At 37.2% G+C, this 23,052-nt stretch overlaps 2 protein-coding genes across 2 annotated transcripts in view; both read right to left on the bottom strand.

The window, feature by feature from the left end:
• Positions 1-1,508: 1,508 nt before the first annotated feature.
• Positions 1,509-7,042, bottom strand: LOC134799328 (nose resistant to fluoxetine protein 6-like). The gene is made up of 8 exons (XM_063771728.1): positions 6,884-7,042; positions 5,925-6,093; positions 4,994-5,187; positions 3,955-4,102; positions 3,417-3,600; positions 2,963-3,102; positions 2,056-2,165; positions 1,509-1,666 (listed from the first exon to the last, which is right to left on the bottom strand). Exons 1-8 carry the CDS (start codon positions 6,907-6,909, stop codon positions 1,588-1,590), a joined length of 1,050 nt encoding a protein of 349 aa, XP_063627798.1. The 5' UTR covers positions 6,910-7,042; the 3' UTR covers positions 1,509-1,587.
• Positions 7,043-7,796: 754 nt separating this feature from the next.
• LOC134800998 (uncharacterized) overlaps positions 7,797-23,052 on the bottom strand; it is a 201,707-nt gene continuing 186,451 nt past the window's right edge. The window contains exons 2-6 of the mRNA XM_063773498.1: positions 11,233-11,394; positions 9,388-9,605; positions 9,111-9,319; positions 8,146-8,234; positions 7,797-8,026 (exon numbers count right to left, since the gene is read on the bottom strand). Of these exons, the coding sequence (XP_063629568.1) occupies positions 7,797-8,026; positions 8,146-8,234; positions 9,111-9,319; positions 9,388-9,462 (603 nt within the window). The 5' untranslated portion in view covers positions 9,463-9,605; positions 11,233-11,394. The remainder of the gene's footprint in view (positions 8,027-8,145; positions 8,235-9,110; positions 9,320-9,387; positions 9,606-11,232; positions 11,395-23,052) is intronic.

Below are 23,052 nucleotides of genomic sequence, written 5' to 3'. Positions count from 1 at the left end.
GAGCAAATAGGGTGTGACAGACAGAGACGCACGTGATCTTATAGGGTTCCGTTTCTTCCTTTTGAGATACGGAACCCTAAAAACAGTTTAGTTTGGATTAGCACATTGTTACTGGGTGAATTCTCAATATGACTTGGGGCTCCAGTGCCGTTAACACCAGGTCAAGAAAGAACATTCTTGTGGTAGATGTTGCTATGCGCCTCTTTAAGGCGTATAAACGAAAAAGGAAGGAATGGAAAAATTCGCACGGTTCTGGTAAGCTTCTGTTGCTCAGTTGGTCAAGAGCGGTCTGACTGGTGTTTCAAAAGGTAGCAAGTGCGATTCTTGCCGGAAGCGTTGAATTTTTCACATTTTTTACTGAAATATGCTCGTCCGTCGGTCTGAGTTTACCCTATGGCCTATGCGATAGAGGAGGTACCTAGGTATAAAAAAAATTTCGTCGATCAGTCATATAAATCCAACTCAAGAAGGCTCTAGCTCTAGTTTTAACTAGTAAATAGCGAATTTGAATATACTGTCACTAGCAATAAGCAAAACTTTGTAAGGGCTCGCGATGATTTTCTACCTAGTTATAATTATTAAGATAATTTTAAGACAAAATATCTTTTAATATAAGGATTATTAACAGGGCCTTGTGTAAATAATTCATACGGCAAATAATTTCCTGTGATGATTTTCTACCTAGTTATAATTATTAAAATAATTTTAAGAAAAAATATCTTTTAATATAAGGATTATTAATAGGGCCTTGTGAAAATAATTGATACGACGAATAATTTTCTGTGATTTTTGTCATAGTTATTATATTATCAATACATAAAATTCCTCATACAAATTTCTTCTTGGTTCCTAATGTACATTTCAACATATATATAAGTTTTTAATATACCTTAATCTGTTAGAGGGGAACCAATGCTGATACATCATTTAAATACTCATGGACAAATTTACAGGAACGTAAAAAACAAAGTTTGATTACTAGATTACAGCACACAAAGTAATTTCAAAGTTAGTAATTATTATTAAACTTTTTTTTGCGTTCCTCTAAATTTGTTCATGAGCGTATACTATATATATTTGTCGTAGTAAAAATAAAGATGTGTAAATGTAGTAAATATCATACAAGCAAGAAAGTAGTAGTAGGAAGGCAGCTAAGAGAGAAGAATGACGGCGTGTTGTGAAGCTCGTCACCATCCGACGATGACCACGACTACTCTGTCAAGAGTAAAACGACTAAGAAGAAGAGAAGTATAACGCAGCAGCATCAATCGTTATAAATATGTTTTTATTTAAAAATTTAACTAAATAGTTTACAGGTAGATACCTCTATCCATCTACTACGCAAGAGTCTCAAGACATACAACTAGACTTACTAACGTTGTTCATTCTGAAATCATTTACGACAAATGATACGTAAGTGTCGTAAGTACATCTTGTTAAGTTGAAATAAGCTCTGTTTTATTAATATAAAAAATATTAAGAGGTAATACTATTTAATAAAACATATACATAGAATATTCATATATTTCATACAAAGACTGTAAATAAAAAGCTGCCACTAATGAGACAGCAAGGTTGCAGAACCAATCACATGCTTTTTTGTTTAATTGTGTCATTTTGATGAGCACCGTTCCTGGATATTCCAACATTCTCCTTGGCAGCGCCTCTGAAAACAAAAGCAGGATTTAATTTTGGAAACAAAAAAGCTATATTCATTTGATTTAATGCCTTCAATCTTATATGTTTTTAAGTACCTAATTAGGTAAGTAATAATGATAAATTTACTCAATACATTTTTTGTTTACTATTTTAGAATCGGAGCAACTAAACTCTGTATGGCATTTGTAATAACATAACACAATAAATAAATTAACACATGTTAATATAATATGGTCAATATCATAAAAGTCAAATTTCTATGAAAATATGACGTTTATAATGACATTTTCACATTGTTCTGGCGTAAGTACACAAAGTCGGTGCAGAGTTTAAACGGACTTAATGCTTAATATTTATAGCCCTTTTAGGTATTACAAGCCTGTATATTGAACTTACTTAGTGTTGAGGTATGGGTTCGTGATGTTGACGAGAGGCGCCTCAGCCAGCAGCCAAACCATCAGACTCAGCAGCAGCGACACGACCACCAACCCAAGAGAGTTTATTAACTGAAATTATAATATTTATGATAATTATGATTGTTTAAATTTTTGGATATTTTTCAATGAAATAAATTTTATCTCATCTTATCTTATAAACATACCCAATAACATAGACTAGGAATCCTCTAGACCGAGTTTAGAGCAATTATTTCATGCAACCGATGATGCCAAAAATGCGGGGGTGCGCGGGACGAGGTGAGCGAAATCCCGTGCCGTGATTGGTCCGTTCAAATACACGGACGTCACACAAAGACACTTTCGACTCGAACATGGAGTAAAATTACCGTATGCGGGGTAGCGCCACTATGCTAAGTCTGGAGGATGTTTTGTCTGTGCCCAATAATAAGGGAGACGTTCCAGTGCCTCGAAATCTCGTCACTGCCCCGGTACCTACATGTCATTGTTAAATTACGTCGTTAGTAATAAAGATGACAACAAGGTATGAACTATCGGTAGCCGTACCACGAGTAGACACTTGACGTTTATGTTAGCGACTGCACAAACTCGATCGCAGTCCATCTCGCTCGCACTGATGTATTGCTGCGATAGAGAGGGAATGCGATCGAGTTCACGCAGACGCTAACGTAAATGTCAAACGCCAACTAGTGGTTGTCGTGAAGGCATTAGCAATATTAGCATATCGAGCACTGGGACGTTTACATATAAAAGTATTGTCACAGCGATCTCCAAGGCGGGCGCGACAGATCAGTAAGAAGTATCGAATATTAAAGAAAAAGTTCTACCGTAGCAATATAATAGGTAGAAATACATTTATCAAAAGACATTGAAAAATAGCTACTTACAACTTGAAATAGGTGATGTTTGTTATGATCTCTCATGGAAGTGGATTGATACAAAAACATAATGTGTATGACATATAAGCCGTACGAGAGCCTACTGAGCGGCGCGAACACGGACCAGCTGAGGAACGGGTTGATGAGGGCTGCGGACAAGGTTTACATTTATCAGGAACATAGATCTAATATTTCTAAACCAGTTACCGTAGTCCAGAAAACCGCGCTTTTGTATTTGCTACAGGCCATCCTTTTTGCCTCATGCGACACAAAATTTACGTAAATATTTAAATAGGTACGTCGTAGGTGTTACGTAAAAATTTTAAACATAGACGAAGCATCCCAGCAAATGTTATACTAGGCGAATATTTATAAGGTAGGGTTTTGATATGATAAAATTGTAAATAAAATGGTCGTTAGAATTAATTATATCATTCAAAATTAGATATAGTGAATCACTTACGAACTTGGCCGTAAGTGCAAAAGATGACGACACCTAAAACAGCTACGGCAAAGAGATTTCTTTCGAAAGCCGCGAAGATGCAGGCCAGCCATCCGTGGACTCTGTACACCAAGCACAGATGACCCAACGCCATTATGACGAGCATTAGGTTCAAGGAGACGTAAGTACCAAGGAATGACACCGTCTGAAATGATTAAAAAGTTGGGTAAAGATCGTTTTAATTAACCTATATGCTTGACAGACAAATCAATAAGCCCTATTATTGATATTTTGTAACTTTTAACTCTAATTTTGGCAAAGGCAGACGTCCACAGGGCCGCATCGCACGCAACGGATTTTAGTATTCTTTGTATAGAAAGTAACACAAGTGCATCCACTGATGTCTGAATCTGAAATTAGGGTGTTTCCGTGACCACAGCTGGTGCAACTCAGCTGAAATTATATCGCGGTAGACCCATTTGTGTAATTAAATATTTCGTAAGCTTGTTAGAAGCATGTATTATTTATACAAGCATCTTGTTTCAATGTGGTAACTTACTTTAGACCAGACTTTCCTGTAATCCTTGGGCTTGTAGATAGACATGAGATAGCCGGCAGCCAGACCAATCGCATAAGGGCCCATCCTGTTGTGTGTTTTGATGTAGAAGTTCCTAAAGGCGGAGTTAGGTCTAATGTTTACCTCCAACCTGTGGAATGTAATTATATTTTAATATAACTTTACAGTTAGGAGATGAGACACGAGTGAACGAAGTATCTACCTAATTCGAAAACTGATAACAAGAAAACAAGGAGGGGAGGGAAGGGTCAGTTTACTTATACATACATAAGGCACTTCATCACATCGCTTGAGAAAGGTAACAATGCATTTGACCGATACGACAAATATTAGATTATACTCCATGCGTTCTAGTGTATTTAGCACAGGTTACAGTCACGGAATCTGATTTATATAGTAACATTTCGACCATTTCGTATCTTGTGAGAGTGACAATCAATATGAATGCCGCTGGGAATCCAATATATAGTTTGTCAAAGGACTGTTATCAGTGAAGAAAATGATACGTTTCTGCACTAGAGCATTTTACGTTCCAAGTACGACTATATTCATTTTTTTACGATAAGCAATTAAAATTTGGGTTTAAATGGATTTGTTATACAATTTCCATTCTGATATTTATCTCCCCATTACATAAATAACGATACTTTTGCCTAAATTGTTAATTGAAAGTACCTTCAAGATTTACTATAAAAATGTCTACTTTCTCATGTTTTTAAAAAAACACATGCATTTCACTTTTCTCGTATTCGAAATGAAAAGTAGAGTGTTTAACTCGGGTAGTACTATTATTTATTCTGTGCTCGGGTGAAAGGCATCATTTCATCCCTTGGTTAACAATCTACTATTGTCTTACACTAGTATTAGCACCCAAAAGAAAAGGATGAGTATAGTTTTCCTGATTCTTACTGACTGACATATTGGTTTGACCAACTATATTCACTGTGACCAAGTACAAATGGTACCTACAGAAATCAAATAGGTTTAAAACTGAACACCAAAATTAATAAAAAAAACTTACCCAAGATCGTAAGCCAGAATTGGTGGTAAATCATAGACGTATATGATGATCATGGGCATTATGAAGCTGATCACCAACACTATGGCGGCAGCTGCTGTGCCGGTCCGTGAGTTTTTGCGGTACACGTACAGAAGGACCAGCGTCATTACGTACATATGGAAGTCGCAGGGGATGTACCAAGTGGCTGGGTGGCACTGGAAGTACGTATAAATAACCTTTTATCCTTAAACCTAAACCAGGCTTAACTGGTTTAAGGATAAAATACATACAAGTCACTTACACGAGAACAGCGTTTTTTACACAAAAAAATTAAAGTTATTTACGGTACCTAGCAACAACAAAACTCGCTCGAGAAGTAGGTACACGCTCATACAATTATAATTTTTTTAAGGTGAGTAGTGATTTAATAATAGATTGTCAACCAAGGGATGAAAGGCACCATTTTCAGTTCAGGTAGTTTGGCGCTTGAACGCAATGAGACCGCCGATAGCCCCAGACTGAAATGGTGCCTTTCACCCGAGTTAAACACTCTATATCGAATGCGAGGAAGCACCTTAATTAAAGTAATAAACCTACGCCCATTCGCTTTCCTTGGGACTTACTTGCAATTGGAGACTTTGCACGTCTAAAGATAAATAACCCCTAGCAAAAAACATTGAAATATTTATGACAACACACACATATTTTAGCAAACTGTGTTTTTTTTTCAATGATTAGTACCTACATTAAAGAATGAAAATCAGCGGGATTTATTTAGTTGCCGTTTTTAAATAATTGTGCAACCAAATTTTTTATTGGTGGTGAATTAGTGCCGGCTTGCAATCCGATTAGGTACGATATTAAATCCACATCGAAATCTAACTAAACCCGAGGGGCAAACATTTATACGTTCATATATGAAGCCTGGGATAAAACAATTGTTAATACGTACCATTTCTAATGTGTTATAATAATTCCCGACCATTAGTAATGCCGGCAACCAGTTCTTCTCGCACATCTGTTGCTCGTAGAGGGCTATCTTGGGGTAGACAGGGCCGTCATCAGTATGTTTTGAGATATGGGCCAGGTAGAACACGGTCACGGCTAAAAGCACGACAAGTCTGAAAAAAAAGCATTCTGGAAGTCGGGTCTGAGGATTGTTGAATACAATCTATAGTTGCTCCTCATCACACTAAATAGTCTACAATAACGATTGAAAAGAGACCATCCTCGATCATTACGTTGCCGTCTAGACGGTCGTGAATCTCTATCTACACAATCACGATTATCTATTTACCGATATCTATGGGACATTGTGAAGCTGAGATATCGAATAATTGTACCTTAATAGCTGAATCGTAACTTCCCAAGCAGCAAAAAATTATAAACATACCCGGGGTTTCGGGTGTGGGAATGAGTCCGAGTATTTTACAACTTTATTGTAAAATAGTAGTTTCTGCTAGTGACTTGACCTTCGTGTAAGTAGGATAATGAAATTAAACAACACTGGGATTTTGATTAACCGCTCGCCTCCGACAGGTTTGGTATTTGATTTAAAAAACATCTCAAAATGATTTTGGTTTTACAACACTTGCATCTACGTTTTTGCACAACTATGGGAAGGCAGTTCCATTAGCATCAAAACGACTGAGCTGATTGTGGCTTAATAAGGTATCAACATTAGTATCGTACGATTGAGTCCTTTTTTTATGATTCGAATAAGCTACATTTCAACCGACTTCAAAAGTGGAAGAGTTTTTTCGAAGAAAACGTTAGCAATAAATAGGTAGATATTTGGGTACTTATGGCAATCGTGCTATTGGAAATCAACATGTTTCCTAAGTTTTCTTACCCTGATAATAATTGTATACCTAACTAAGTACTGAAATATGTAACTGTAATAAGTTTTACCTTATATATCGTTTTAGAATATTCATCAATAAACTGTATGGTTTGGTTATATCCAACGTGGCAAGGCTTTTTCCCACTAGAAGGGCAGACAATACAAAGAAAGTGTCCACTAATACATCAAAATGAGTCGTAGCAGCCGCTAGTAGTGGTTTATACGTAGCCATCTGAAAATACATGTTTTGTTTTATATTATCAGTAAGTAGGATATACAAATACATATAGTAGCGCAAAGGAGATAAGAGTTCGCATGGCGCTAATGGCGAAAGGGTTTGCAACATACTTTTAGTTGACTTTAAGTGTTCAATTAAAACTTTAATATATTTGGCAATTAGAAAAAAGGTTTTCATATAATTTAAAGTATTGTTAACGATGTTCTGACGTTTTCAGTAACATAAAGCTCGGCAATCCACCCTTTCTTAAATAGTAGTTAAGTGACTGTTTTCACACGTACAAAGCTAAAATGGAAGAATAGTAAAAATAGTAATAGCACCACTTACAATAATGATAAAAGGTTTGCGGGAAAAGATTTTTCTAATTATTAGCCACCGGTAAAACTTACAACTGTTAAGTCTTCAACAAATAAATACCGGGTTTGGCCTGTAATATGAGCAAAAAATTAAACTGTAGGCTGTACTCCTCATACTGACCAACATTTGTTCAGCGACTTTTAAAAATAACTTGTGGTTTGATGTTTAATACATTGTAAAGTTTATTCTAAGACGCAATGTACTGCGAATTTTGTTATGTTTAAGGCGTGACAAGCAACGTCAATCACAATGTTATGGCGTGGCGATGGCATCCATTGAAGATAATATTTATTTTGTATGAAAAATAGGGAGTCTAAATACTTCATATTTTTTTAAAGTTGTTGAACAAAAGTGTCACCGTTTGAGGAGTACAATCTATGTTTTAATTATTTGCTCGTGTTACAGGCCACACCCGGTATAATAAGTATTATTACCCATTCAAAGTCTAAAGCATTGCTAACAGAAGTCCCTTGTGCAACTACTATGCAGTGGACGAAGGCGACGATGATCGCCGTCAGGAAGCGGATACCGTGCAAGCATGGTAGTTCATCCTTGTCTGATTTGAACACTGTATTCCAGTTGCGGCGGAGACAGAACGATTTTGCAACGTGATTAACTAAAAAAATGTAGAGATAAATTAATATAATACAGCTGGGCATGCTAAAATAATTCACTTTTGTTATCAGTTTCCTGTATTGTAAATCAATGAATTTTAAAGGTTTAAACATCACGTACCAAATGAGTTAGAACTAGCGGTGACTGGGTACTCGCTAACATAGTATGTTGAAGCTACAGCTATGAACATCAGCGCTGCAAAAGTGTACCTGGAAAAGGATTGGGTTATAATTACGAGTATACAAAGATAATAATAGTAGTTTATGTGACTGCTACATAATGAAAGGCATTAAAATACGAGTGTGGGTTTATGAAACGAATGAAATGAGTTTCATAATAGTATCACACGAGTGTTTTAATGCCTAATTATGTACAGTTACATACACTGCTTTATCTACACACATATTATAAACTTTCTATGATATATTCTCTAACCTCATATTACAGCCGAGATTGGGGCACTTTGCTCTCTGGTGAAACTCGTGGATATGAGATGGCGTCTCCGAAACATCTTTATCGCACATTTTACACGAAACTTTTGTTATAGTTACTTTAAAAACAACAAAACAAATTATTTTTTACTTACAAACTAATTAAAAGATAAACTGTACATCAAATGGCGGCAAATGAAAACTTTTTTCACGCACCTCACGCATCCGTAGTTTTTTTTAATTCAAAGACAAACTAGAGTCGGGGTCGATTACCATATCGTCCGATACCAACTCACATGCGAGATTTGTCAATATTGTATGCAATTGTCATTTGATTTAGAATAAAACGTCATCTCGACTGATATTAGAATAGGGGTCAAATCAATTTGCTTTTTTTTTCAGAGATGTTCGAAATTTGAATGCATTACCAAATCGATTTTGATATAGTAATGAAGCTATTACCACATTTTCACAGATAAGAAATTTGCTGTAACAAAACAGTTTATCGTAATGTGGGCCATTATTTACGGATTTTGAAGGCATCATAGAGAGTTTATGATATGTGTGTAGATAAAGATATTTAAAGCCAGCTCACAAGGCAAGTACGACTAATTGTAGATAGTCTGAGTTTTACGATAATGAATAAAATCTTACACAAACACGTAATATCCCGTAGAATATACCCTCGGGGCCGCTGCTTCCTCACAGTGGTGTATGGAGACGGGCGCACCCCTGGCCGCGCGCAAGTACCCCGTGCTCATGAGCGCCTGCACAAACTTCTCCGCGGACTTGGACGCACAGCCCGCGGGAAGGCAGACCCCGTGTGCTATGTATGAGAAACTACGACCGAAGTGTGTTTTAGTCTGAAATTACAAATCAAAATTAGGCAAGCCCAATCGATTGTGTTAAAATGAATAACGTTTTAACTTACATCGAGGTAATAGTCCTCAGCCCTAACATAAGGATCGGAAACTTCTTCCATTGTCTTGATGCCATCTTTATTCATCTCTATTTCTGCTAAACAGTATTGAGTGCGTAATTCCGGGTGTGTCGCGAGCCAGGGCGGTCGCAGGCACTGGTCGTAGCTCCCCAAGTGGTAGCGGGCGCCGAAGAAGATGCCCGTTGGCGACTGGTCGATGGAGTTCCATACTGTAACAACAGACGGCCATCAACCAGTCGTGCCTAGCCATAGTTTAGGTTTTAGGTTACTACTTAAAAGATTGATTTTCATTGTAAAATTTTGCTTAACTACCTACTTAACCGTAATAGCGTTTCTACAAACTACAATAGAATTACAGAGCCAATTACAAGTTCTCACTATACAACTCAATTCAGTTACACACATAAGTACCTAAAGCACAAGCCAAGGTTAGTGTGTATAGTACAGCATGCTGCAAAATTGCATGAACACAATTAGGAATGGAATTTACTCATAACGTGGCCATGCACTTCCACCGCTGACTGTACAAAACTTATAACGAAAATATAAAACACAAATGTATATAAATACTATATAAATAGTATTAACTTTAGTAAGCCGAGCCCGATTCGTACTATTAAGTACTAACTTAAAAGATCTTAAAACTCTTACATCTTACATTCAGTAAAATTCTAAATAGTTAAGTACTTATAAAATAAAAGTTCTACTGGCTAATTAGAGTAATTAGAGGCTAAGAATCAATTGAAGCTACATTTCTACTTTAAATTCTATTCGATTTTAATACGTCATTAAATACGAATCTGGAAATATTCAAAACTTTATTACACCACTTTGACGTAAAACTAAATGTTAATTAAAAGCCGCATGGCTAGTTGATTAAAACAATTGTATAATGCTTTAAATTACTTACCTACTTAATAATCTGATTCCGTTTTTTACCTCACATATCGTCAAAACTACTGAGTCGATGTGTATGTTTGCTGTCTGTTAGTATCTATACTTAAGGCATACTGAAAATTCCTGGAAAAAATAAATCGTCTCATATATCAGAATCCAGAAACTTTCAGTAACGTGGGCCGTACTAACCCAAAATCTCTAATCTATAGTATAATCCAAGGGTCTCCAAACCTCGGCCCGCGGGCCAAATCCGGCCCGCGACGCGTTCCAATCCGGCCCGCCGACACCCAAACCGAGTGCCCACTGTCCGGCCCGCGGGAGCCAGGCTTCAGGGGTTCAGCATTTTATTGAGAGTGGAACTGTTCCTAAGAGCAGCAACCAGACACCCTCCCCCGCCGCAAAAACCGACAGTGGCCCGCGCGAAATTTTCTGAGGGGCAATATGGCCCTCAGGTAAAAAAGTTTGCAGACCCCTGGTGTAATCTATATAGTGTTGGCTCGGGACCGGGATAACTGGCGTACTCGAATAATAAAACGCTGATATGATGATGATGAGCGCACTGTAGGACGTCCACCCACAAGATGGACAGACGATCTTGTTAAGGTCGCCGGAAGACGCTGGATGCGGGTCGCTTCCAACCGGCACGTATGGAGGTCCAAGGGGGAGGCCTATGTTCAGCAGTGGACGTCTTATGGCTGAGATGATGATGATGATGATGATGATGATGATGATGATGATGATGATGATGATGATGATGATGATGATGATGATGATGATGATGATGATGTGGATGATGATGATGATGATGATGATGATGATGATGATGATGATGATGATGATGATGATGATGATGATGATGATGATAGTATCTATAACTCCTCTTGTGCTATTTTTACATGTATACAATGTATCCGTACATTTTTGTGTCCATGTACTTACCCCATGTAGCCCATAACGTAGAGTTCTTTACATTTTCCAGAATGTTAAATATTTTGTCACGGCAGGGCACCTCATCAGGATCCCACTCAATCCTTGACAGATTGTCAAATATGTGGTCCAGATTAGGGATCTCTAATATTGGTTCTTTGGCAAGAACATTCGCTGAAAAAACAACTGTCACAATTTTTTACTGGCAGGTGTCAATATCTTAGGTAAGTACTCACTAGTTTTATTTTTAACCGACCATCAAAGGAGCGTTAATGTAATGCTAGTTATTTAGTTAGTAAAGTAACTTTACATAGATAGTACTTTTAGACTTGTTGTGTAATTCCAAATAGATTTGGCAGTTTTGTTTAAAGTTTCACTATCAAGCGACAATTAAGGTTCATATGCTGAAAAAACCGGCCAAGAGCATGTCGGGCCATGCTCAGAAGGGTTCTGAAGTTACCATTCTGCCAAAATTGGCTCAACCAACGGGGGCTATTCCAAGGGAGTACCTTCTCAGCACTTTGTTTGTACGTCTTTTTACTAAGAAAATAAGACTTTTTACATAAATATTGTTGATTTAATGATTTTTATTATTATTAGTAATTTTATTTACATAATTATTAGTAGCGTAACGGTTTGTCACCGGAATTTCATAACTTAAATGAAATACCTTACACTTTCACGAGTAAAAACTCAGTAAAAGCGTTAAACCTTAGGTATATCACACAACACCAAAGTTTACCCGCGGAAAACCATCAAAACAACAAAAAAACACATGTACTCGCACAAAACGTTGTAAAACCTTACCAAAAACAAAAGACAACACTACGCTTTTAAACAACATTTTGAACTAATTTTAACTATTAATCATAAGAGCTATTTGGTTTAGTTTATTTAGTTAATACGTGCGTCACGTTCGGCGTTTAGCGACGACTTATCCTGTAGGTACATAAGTACCTAACATAAGCGCGACTAACTCTTGCGCATCGCATACAAAGAAATAATTTGTTAATTAGGTGAACCAACGTTTACATACGTAAGTAATAAGTTTGAACTTGAGAGTTCAATTCGGGCGGGCATGTGCGTCGCTCCGTGTTTCTAAACGATATCAACATATTAACTAGAAATGCCACGAATATTCGGGAACTATTCGGTATTCGGCCTATTCGGCCACTTTGCCGAATATTCGGTATTCGGCTGAATGTTGCCCACTATTCGGCCGAATACCGAATATCTGTTGCACCTACCTAAAAAGAAAAATTACACAAAATAATAACCAAAAACTAGGTTATATATTTAATATTAAAAATGTATTCTTGGAAAGTAGTTAAATACGTAGACCCGTTTTTGAGCATTTGTTGATTTAAAAATATTTTATTTTTATCATGGGTTTGATTTGATTGACTCTAATTACATTCATTAATTCTGTTCAACATAAAAATATAAATCTTAACACAGTACAACTTACAAATCTTAATACAATCTATAAACAGTTTTCATAATAATTGTAACTCAAAATGTTCGCATGTCATGCCGAATCCGGTCGCCGAATATTCGGTATTCGGCCGAGAGAGGAGCCGAATATTTTGTATTCGGTATTCGGCCAAATTCACTATTCGGGGCATCTCTAATATTAAACACATGACGCACCGAAATAGATAGAGCAATCTTCTTCTTCCCAGACCTTATCCCATTTACTTGGCGTTGGCCCTCCCTGTCCTCCTCTTCCATCCTGCATGGTTTAGTGCCAGGTGTGCGTCATCGTGGCATCATCCCTTGCTCTTACAGGCTTTTCTCCACCGTCGTCAACCAAGTGGCAGGTGGTCCCCCGCATCCTCACGTTGTCGCAGGTATCGCTAAGGTTACATTGGCCATATGTTCAGGAGGTCGTATAAATAAACTTAGTCTAAACGAAGACGCCTCTAAGTAGGTAAAGTCATTATGTACTATAACACAATTACAGTATTTTCACATAGCTTGGGTACGGTGACAGCTGTCATTACCGTACAACTACAACTAAAATATGTATTGGGATAACTGCTGTCATACGCAAGCTATTTGTAAAATACCTACTATAGAATTTTTTACCTACATGGCAACATAAAAGAGACACAAAATCGATTAAATACAAGATGTATGATGATGTCAATAATAGGTATAAATTAATATGAATAATCGACAAATAACACTCAAAAATTCGTACGCGGACAATGGAGTGTTTGCCGAGCAAATGTGTACACATCACTATTTTTTGCTAGATAGTATAGAAATAATTCTTAATCACGTTTTAATTAAATAGTAGCAATTTTATAGTCATATCTATTCACCATAGCGAAGACAGGCCTAAAAAAGGCGTGATATATATATCTAAGAATTCTGTGTCGTCGTAAATTGCAACTATTAATTGCAAAAAATATTGTATATATTATAAGTAACTGGCGTCAGTTGAACCGTAGAGCTGCCTTATAACCTGCCTCTCGGGTATTCTAATCAAAACCAACTTTAATTATAATCCGAGCTCTGCTAGACACAGCCAAGACACGACGCTAATGACTGCGACGCTACATCCCCTTGCTATGTGACGTCGTGTCATTGGGCCGTCTGTCTCTCACACTGTACACTTGTACACTCCTGGCTTGTATAATGTATATGTACATAAAAGCGACCCACATCAAACAACTCATCAACTTCTCTTTCTGACCCCATTTCTCTGTGGCCTTATGGCTGGCTGGTAGAGAATCTATCTATACATATAATAAAGCTGAAGAGGGTCGAAAGTCTGTACATGGAAGATATTTGAAAAAACGTTGGCTGGGGATACTTAGAATTGATAACAGAACACGTTCCAACAGTTTTTAGAATTTTTGTCTGTTTGTCTGTTTATCTGTTTGTCTGTTTATTTGAACGCGCATCACGTGAAAACGGCTGAACGGATTTTGATGGAAACTATACTAATCTGTCGAGAAAATCCCCGGCCAGGTTATAGGCTATAAAAATTCAACCCCTAAAAGGGGGGGTAGCCACAACACTCGATTGACTTAAGTTTGCCCCTGAGTCGTATGGCGCTACTTAGGAAGGAGGGGCAAGCTTTTTTCAAATATGTGCTAACACTATAGAGTACCCTGGTAAACTAACAGATGGCGCTGAATTTAATACGATGTGACATAAATAAGCCACCGAGGAAGGATTTTGCCAAAATAACTCTAAGTTTAGAAGACCCCTCTTCTAAAATTTCAATCAATCGTACGGATATCAACAAATTTAATTGAATAATTGTGTTGATTTAATATATAATACAACAAAATTAAACAACAGTAAATTAATTGCCCCTCATTGCACAGTGCCATCTTTTGGGGAGCTGAGTAAACATTAAGTAACCAAGAAAACTAAAAATGGGTTTACATAGTTACGTAGTGGTAAAATAAACACATATCAACACGCGTATAATTGCATAAAATTATATAAAATTATTTATTTTCTCCGTCATGAATTATACCTAATCGTAATTATATCGCATCCATATCAAATCCATATTCATACGTATCGCCTCCTTAAGCACTTAATAATGGCCACGAAGGTGGGTACTTACTTTAAAAAAAAACATATTGACCTCTGTCATTTTCAGTGCCGGATTAACCCTTTTAAGCAAAATAAGCACTTGCTTAGGGCACCAATGGCACCATGCCTAGGGAGCACCAAAAATTATCGAAAAATTTTCGCGCTCGCTTCGCTCGCGTTTTCAATAACATTCTAAGATGTTTATGATAAAGGTGACATTCGGGTGGCGCATGCAGCAGCATTAGGTACTCTGTTGCAACGTTACTGCTGCAGCACTGTCAATTTTCGTGATAAAATGATGTGACTGATTTCCATACTAAAAATAAAAATGTACAACTGTCTATCAAATTGCGTTTTTTTATATAGAAAAATTGTCGCGCTCGCTTCGCTCGCGTTTTCAATAACTTTCTAAGATATGATAAAGGTGACATTCGGGTGGCGACTACAGCAGCATTAGGTACTCTGTTGCAACGTTACTGCTGCGGCACTGTCAATTTTCGTGATAAAATGATGTGACTGATTTCCGTAAAAAAAAGTAAAAATGTACAACTGTCTATCAAATTGCGTTTTTTTATATCGAAAAATTTTCGCGCTCGCTTCGCTCGCGTTTTCTTTATATATTTCGCTATAACTTTCTAAGATATGATAAAGGTGACATTCGGGTGGGGACTGCAGCAGCATTACTCTGTTGCAACGTTACTGCTGCAGCACTGTCAATTTTCGTGATAAAATGATGTGACTGATTTCCATACTAAAAGTAAAAATGTACAACTGTCTATCAAATTGCGTTTTTTTATATAGAAAAATTGTCGTGCTCGCTTCGCTTGCGTTTTCAATTACATTCTAAAATGTTTCTGATAAAGGTGACATTTGGGTGGCGCCTGCAGCAGCATTAGATACTCTGTTGCAACGTTACTGCTGCGGCACTGTCAATTATCGTGATAAAATGATGTGACTGATTTCCGTAAAAAAAGTAAAAATGTACAACTGTCTATCAAATAGCGTTTTTTTATATCGAAATATTTTCGCGCTCGCTTCGCTCGCGTTTTCTTTATATATTTCGCTATAACTTTCTAAGATATGATAAAGGTGACATTTGGGTGGCGCCTGCAGCAGCATTAGGTACTCTGTTGCAACGTTACTGCTGCGGCACTGTCAATTTTCGTGATAAAATGATGTGACTGATTTCAATTCTCAGCTGAAATGCAGCAATGAACGTTCCTCAATTTACCAAAAAAATTCAATATAATCTTGATGACCCTTACTGACACAGACCGAATTACACGCGGGCGGAGCCGCGGGCACAGCTAGTACCTTAATAAAGGCATTAGGTCAGCCTTTTGTAACTTTTTGTTATGTATGGTAAATAGGTAATGGTCATAACCGACGCAAGAGCGGCAGATCCTACTTATCTCGACTAGTGATAGAAAGTAACGTTGCTGTCACGCGAAGGATGGAGCTAACACGATACACTAATAAAAATAAACATATATATGTTTAAACATAGCCAAACTACCCGGTTGCGTTGGTGCGTTTTATTAAATATATTAGGTAGTACAATAAAAGGAGTAATCAGCTTTGTACTAATGATGTGTGTTTTTTCATGTTTTATGTTTCTTTTTGTACAATAAAGTGTTTTACTACTACTACCTACTAATCAGTGAAATATAAAAGATACGCTAATAACAATACCGCCCTAAGGAGTTAAGGTTGACTCACCCTAGATCGGACCGGGGCCGGGCCGCAGCTTCCGGTGCTTCGTTTTCTATGCAAAGCACCACGTGATCACCGATCAGCCGTCATAGAAAATGACATGTCGGACGCCTCGGCCCGGTACCGGCCTAGTCTAGCATGTCATCCTGTACCCTGCTAACTGACCGTGGATATGACAAGTTAAAATTACGTCCTAGAAATTCAAGATCACGCCACACTAGCGTTCTTCTAGTCGAGGTACCTACTGTATCGGTGTGATAGGCTGTCCTTCACCGGACGGTTCTAAATCAGGACTATCTGCTAATTGACTACATGCTCGTGTCAATTAGGTACTGAGAGGCTTCCAAAGCCTGACACATTGACAACTGATGGAAAGAAATGCTACTATTAGTGAATTAAGATACCATTATAACATGCTGAACGAATCGGACTGAACAAAAAATATGTATATTAAAGTTTATATTTTAGCTACACTAAAAACTGTACAGTGAAGTCAGATAGTTAGTCATATATCGTCAAGTGGAAACACGATAAATTTTACAGCTTGCGTATATTTAGGTACCTACAATATCTATAGGTACGAACCAGGGATGTTACGGAGCTCCGGTTCCGTTTCCGTTAAGGCGGAACTTCCGTTTGGTATTACACATCCGTTTCTGTTCCGGTTCCGTTATGTTTGAAACGGAAGTTATAACGGATGTCAATGCTTCGCGCGGCGGCGGCGTACATTTTATTCGTGTTATTAAAATTAAAATCGTATGTGTTCTGTTGTGTACTGACTACTGACTGTGTGTAGTGAGTGTGGTGAATGTTAGTGTGTAAAAAAACGCACAATGAAGCCGAAATCAAGTTCGATTTGGAACTATTTTGATGAAGTTAGTGGGGACACGGCTAAGTGTAAACTTTGTCTGAAGGTTTATTCTAGAAAGGAGAAAACGACTACATCGTTAAAAAGTCAGGCTCCGATTCTGGTTCCGGTTCCGTTTTCGTTTCCGTTTCCGTTTTCGGTTCCGTTTCCGTTTTCGGTTCCGTTAAACTAAATTGAAAACATCTGTTTCCGTTTTCGGTTCCGATAAAACCACATCCGTTACATCCCTGGTACGAACCGTAAGACCATTTCGAACTTACATTCCAATATCAAAATAATATCATTTTGCCGCCTTTTACTCGCCGTCTCGCTTGCGCCAGTTGCGCCTACAGTCACAGTAAAAGCGATTGTGCACTACAATGAAGTTTACTGTCCGGCAGTCCGAATTTTTACGGTCCGATATGGCACGCCATTAAATGTATATAGGAGCTTGTGCACTAGACGTAATTTTACCGTCCGACATTTTACTTTTCCCCATTCCGGACAGTTTTTTTCCGGTCCGAGATGACAGCTATGAAAAACGTGTTTATGCTTGTGCACTGCGTCTGGAATTAGTATTATTCATGACTTGACCGGGCGGGGGCGGGCTAGGGGGGGTGTGTGTTTCATGCCACTGCGCCGCACCTGCGAGTAAAAAGACGGACAAGTGCACAAGCCAATCATCCGTTTTTTCATACCATATCGGACCATGAAAACTCGGACTGCCGGACAGTAAAATTCATTGTAGTGCACAATCGCCCTAAATGCCTCAAATTAAGCACGCACGGGACACGTCGCCGTAATAGCTGTATAGAAAAGTGAATAGGTACATATACTCGTAATATGTATAAGGGCACCGATTGTACAAACTGTTGTAATAAAACAAGTTACTCTATTCAATATTTATCGTTTACTGACAATTTTGTTATTATAGCAACCATAGCAACATAAACTCTAAGTAATATAAAAAGTTCCTAACACAGTAGAAATCCTACCTATTTCCAACACTCCCACTAGGTAGGATTTTAAAATAAACATTAGCATTAAACAATTTGGGAATACAAAGTAAATAAAACAGTTTGGGAATTAGTGACTCCCACTATCTCGTTGGTAGGTATTTACAAGACAACGTACAATAAATAGTTTCGAAAATAAGCTCCCACTGCATATCAAATAGCGTTTACCGAAATTTCATTTCCTTCTTTCATAACTTGTATCTTGCGATCAAAGATGAAAAATGTAACCAGTCTATTTTGCATTTCTGTTTTATCATTTGTTTCTTTGTTTGCTTCTCGGAAAATGTTTCGTTTGCCATAAGTATTAAGCTCGGCTTTAAATGAAGTTTCTTCACAATCAAAGAAATCATCAGTCAGATTGCAGTCCTTTCTTACAATCAGTTGGGTTTGATTTCGATCTAGGGTCTCACTAAATTTACCTTTCTCATCGGTCCACTTTTCATACGGAATTACATGTTTGCTTGAAGTTTTGTTCCGAGTACTGCAAGCTCCACTTTCCTTCGCAGATTTATCCTGATACTTTATGTTGTACCAAATGCGTTCTTTATAAACATTGGATTCGTAAGGTTCCTTTTGAATATTTTCTTTATTTTGCAGCATATTCACACACATGTTATTTAAATGATTTTTCCTGTCATGCGACGTTTTCAAATTACTGTCAGTAATGACGGTGTTGACGTTGACGGCCAGATTGCTTCTATGCACAGCTGTTTTAAAAAATAATTTATAGAGGTTGTTTGGTTGTCTTCGTGCATATGCTACCAACCTCCTATCCGAATTAAATATATTTGCGTGAAACTTTTCTTTGTGTATTATGTATCCTTTTTCAGTTAAAACGCCTTCAGAAATAAGATTTTTCTTTAAGTTTGGAACATAAAGCACATTGTTAATCTCGGAATCCCACCATGTATGGTTTAGCAACTTCTTTATAAAAACAGTCCCAATTCCTTTGTAGTGTAGGAAATGAAAGTAGTGGACCCCGCAGTAATTCCTCTGCCAGAAAAAACTTTACAGTATGATAAAGTATCAATAAATAAAAAGTATTGTATAAATTTCCAAAGAATAATAATAATAGGATGTAAGTAAATACCTAAAGTCTTAAATCGTTAATATCTTTTTACGGAAAAATGCTCCGTTCAAACTTTCTTCACCGGACATATTCATGTAACGTATTGCAACAATATATGAAATATCAAAAAAAATATCCCAATAGAAATACCAATATTAATAAAATATATTTTTTTGGCGTGTCTTGGACCGGAAAATTGCTCCATCTAATTTTTTCACTGGAATGCCATTTTATTGCCGTTTTATACCTACAAAATGTAAATCTAAAAAAATTACCATGTAACTATACTATTTTCAGAAATTGCCTTTTTACTCGCTGTGGAAAATTTCTCTATCCATTTTATTTATTGAATTAAGTTCACAGTTTTCTTTCCATTCAACTATAAAAACATCCAAAAAATTAACGAGCGTATTAAAAACTAAACATATCGGGAGCAGTGTGTAGGTAGTGGGGTGTACAAGCGGGGTGAGGGAGCGGTACCGGCCGGCCTAAATCACTAAATGACAGTGTTTTACACAAAAATAAAACACTAATTAAATAACTTACCATATTCGGTACATAATAATAATATTGAGAGTGGCAACACTGTAGTTGGTCGTATTGTCCTTTTCTAGCATATACGTTATACGTCCCTCTCTCTCCCACACTTCTACCAAATCAGGCAGTTGCTTTTGACACTGACAGTTGGCCAAAGGAAATTTCCAAGTCATTGTCTCAAAATTATAATACACCAGGCAGGATTAAAAATATGGTTCCGAATATGATAAGTTATTTAATTAGCGTTTTATTTGTGTATAAAACGCTGTCATTAAACAACTGTACCGATATTCGGAACCTAATAATAATATTGAGACGTGTTTGTTATCGCCTGGTGGTGGGAAGACGCCAAGCCAATGTGATTATACATGTACTTATTATGTATATGTAATATTATTATATTATGAGTGATTATATTATAAGTAAAAAAATAATAATGAGTGTTTAATTAACTATGTAGTACACCCTTTATTTTAACACCAGTGAGGAGAGGGGTATTTAGTAAAGCATACAATTTGATATACCATTATATTATGATACTAACTTAACATTTTATATACGTACTTAATGTACTTATAAATGTTAAAAGAGGATACGTGAGTCACCACAAAGGTGCTAAAGTTCGACCACAGGAACTTTGCAGCACTAGATAAAAAGTAGTTTTTAAAAATCAGTATGTGACAACACCATAGAAAATGGATTAAAGAATCTTGATACTTGTGAAATTTCTACCATATTTACCGTCTATGAAAAATTTAAGCTGTGCATTTATGGTTAAATAAATTTAATTCCAACAATATATATTATGTCACTATTAATATGTATACATATACTAAATGTTGATAAATAATATTGGGAGATTTGGGAGAATATGACATTTGGCTTCATCAAATTATTGAGCTTTTGTAATATCCGCGACGGCCTAGCGGTAAATAGGTACAGAGAGCCTACTGCAAACACCGAAGTTCGCAAATTGCGAGCATTTTTCTCTTTTACCCCCATTAAGGCGTAATTATATTGAAAAAGAAATTTCCCGTAATTCGCGAACTTCGGATTTCGGAAAAACGAAATAAACCATTAAAACAATAAACATACATTCAAAATAAATTTAAGCTTTAACTAGTAGGCACCTATGCCATAAGCATTAAGCATGGAGATTGTGGGTTAGAGGACTTCGATCTTAAAACCCAGCTCAAACCAATGGGTTTCTCGAAATGGTAGAGGAAGTTCATAAGGTAATAGTATGCCTATACCTAGGTGTGTTCAATTTGCTGTGTAACCTTAGTCTAAACCCATCTTCCAACCAATATTATAATATATTATCTATTTATTTGACACTCAGCTCGGTCTTATCTCCCAGACTTACAGTTTTTATAGAACTATCAGACAATTCACTAAAGAATTCTAGCCTGCTGGTCATATGTTGAGAGGCTCCACTGTCTAGAAACCACAGATCCTCGTCTTTGGTTTGATCGCATTCATAAGACGTTTTGACTGTTAGAGCAGAGTACTCGTAAGTCATGTTCGCTCCAGAATTAGGTTTATCAAGGTTTCTTTTTCGCGAGTAACAGTCTCTAGCAATATGACCTGCTTTTTGACAGTAGTAGCAGACAGGAGCTTTCGTGTAGTCCTTTCTCTCATTGTATTCATTTTTTGTTATTGCAGCTAAAGCAACAGGGTCGGCACAATCATCGCTGGCGAGACTAGCTTCTTCATCTAACAGCCTCGCGGTTAGGTTAGCTATAGTTTGCTTCGTCACGTCCATGGATAGCCACGCTTGTCTTACATTCCTATATTTTGACGGAAGACTACCAATTATCTTCGTAATAACAGCTGTGTCGCTAATTGTATCTCCAGACTCACGGATTTGCTTAGCCAATGATTCCAATTTTGCAATGTGTTGAGCTACGCCATCGTTCTCTCTCATCTTGTACTGGTAAAAACGTTCGTGCAAGGACATTTTAGTGAACTCTGATTTCTGAGCGTAGATAGAGTCAAATTTTTCAATCATCTGCCTTGCGGTCGTGCAGTTTTCGACAATGACCATTTGCTCATACGTTAACGACGACGTAATTATAAACATAGCGGCGGCATCTTGTCGCTCACTCTGCTCCGCGGCTGCAGAAGACTCCCCCGTGCCGCCGGCGCCCGTACTCGTGCCACCGGAGCCGGATGCTCCATCAGCTTCTATATATTTACCAAGACCCTTAGCTTTTAACGCACACTTCAATTGAAATTTCCATTGTGGATAATTTTCAGGGCTGAATTTTTGCAACGTACCACTTATAACACTTACTTCTTTATCCATTTTGCGTAAAGCCCATAACCGTTGTAATAAAACAAGTTACTCTATTCAATATTTATCGTTTACTGACAATTTTGTTATTATAACAACCGTAGCAACATAAACTATCTTCTATACATATAATAAAGCTGAAGAGGGTCGAAAGTCTGTACATGGAAGATATTGAAAAAAAGTTGGCTGGGGATACTTAGAATTGATAACAGAACACGTTCCAACAGTTTTTAGAATTTTTGTCTGTTTGTCTATCTGTTTATCTGTTTGTCTGTTTATTTGAACGCGCATCACGTGAAAACGGCTGAACGGATTTTGATAGAAACTATACTAATCTGTCGAGAAAATCCCCGGCCAGGTTATAGGCTATAAAAATTCAACCCCTAAAAGGGGGGGTAGCCACAACACTCGATTGACTTAAGTTTGCCCCTGAATCGTATGGCGCTACTTAGGAAGGAGGGGCAAACTTTTTTCAAATATGTGCTAACACTATAGAGTACCCTGGTAAACTAACAGATGGCGCTGAATTTAATACGATGTGACATAAATAAGCCACCGAGGAAGGATTTTGCCAAAATAACTCTAAGTTTAGAAGACCCCTCTTCTAAAATTTCAATCAATCGTACGGATATCAACAAATTGAATTGAATAATTGTGTTGATTTAATATATAATACAACAAAATTAAACGACAGTAAATTAATTGCCCCTCATTGCACAGTGCCATCTTTTGGGGAGCTGAGTAAACATTAAGTAACCAAGAAAACTAAAAATGGGTTTACATAGTTACGTAGTGG

The sequence above is a fragment of the Cydia splendana genome, chromosome 2 (assembly GCF_910591565.1).
Source record: "Cydia splendana chromosome 2, ilCydSple1.2, whole genome shotgun sequence".
In the NCBI taxonomy this organism is placed as follows: Eukaryota; Metazoa; Arthropoda; class Insecta; order Lepidoptera; family Tortricidae; genus Cydia; species Cydia splendana.
Note: the sequence above shows the minus strand (reverse complement) of the source record. Positions and strands in the feature narration are given on the sequence as shown.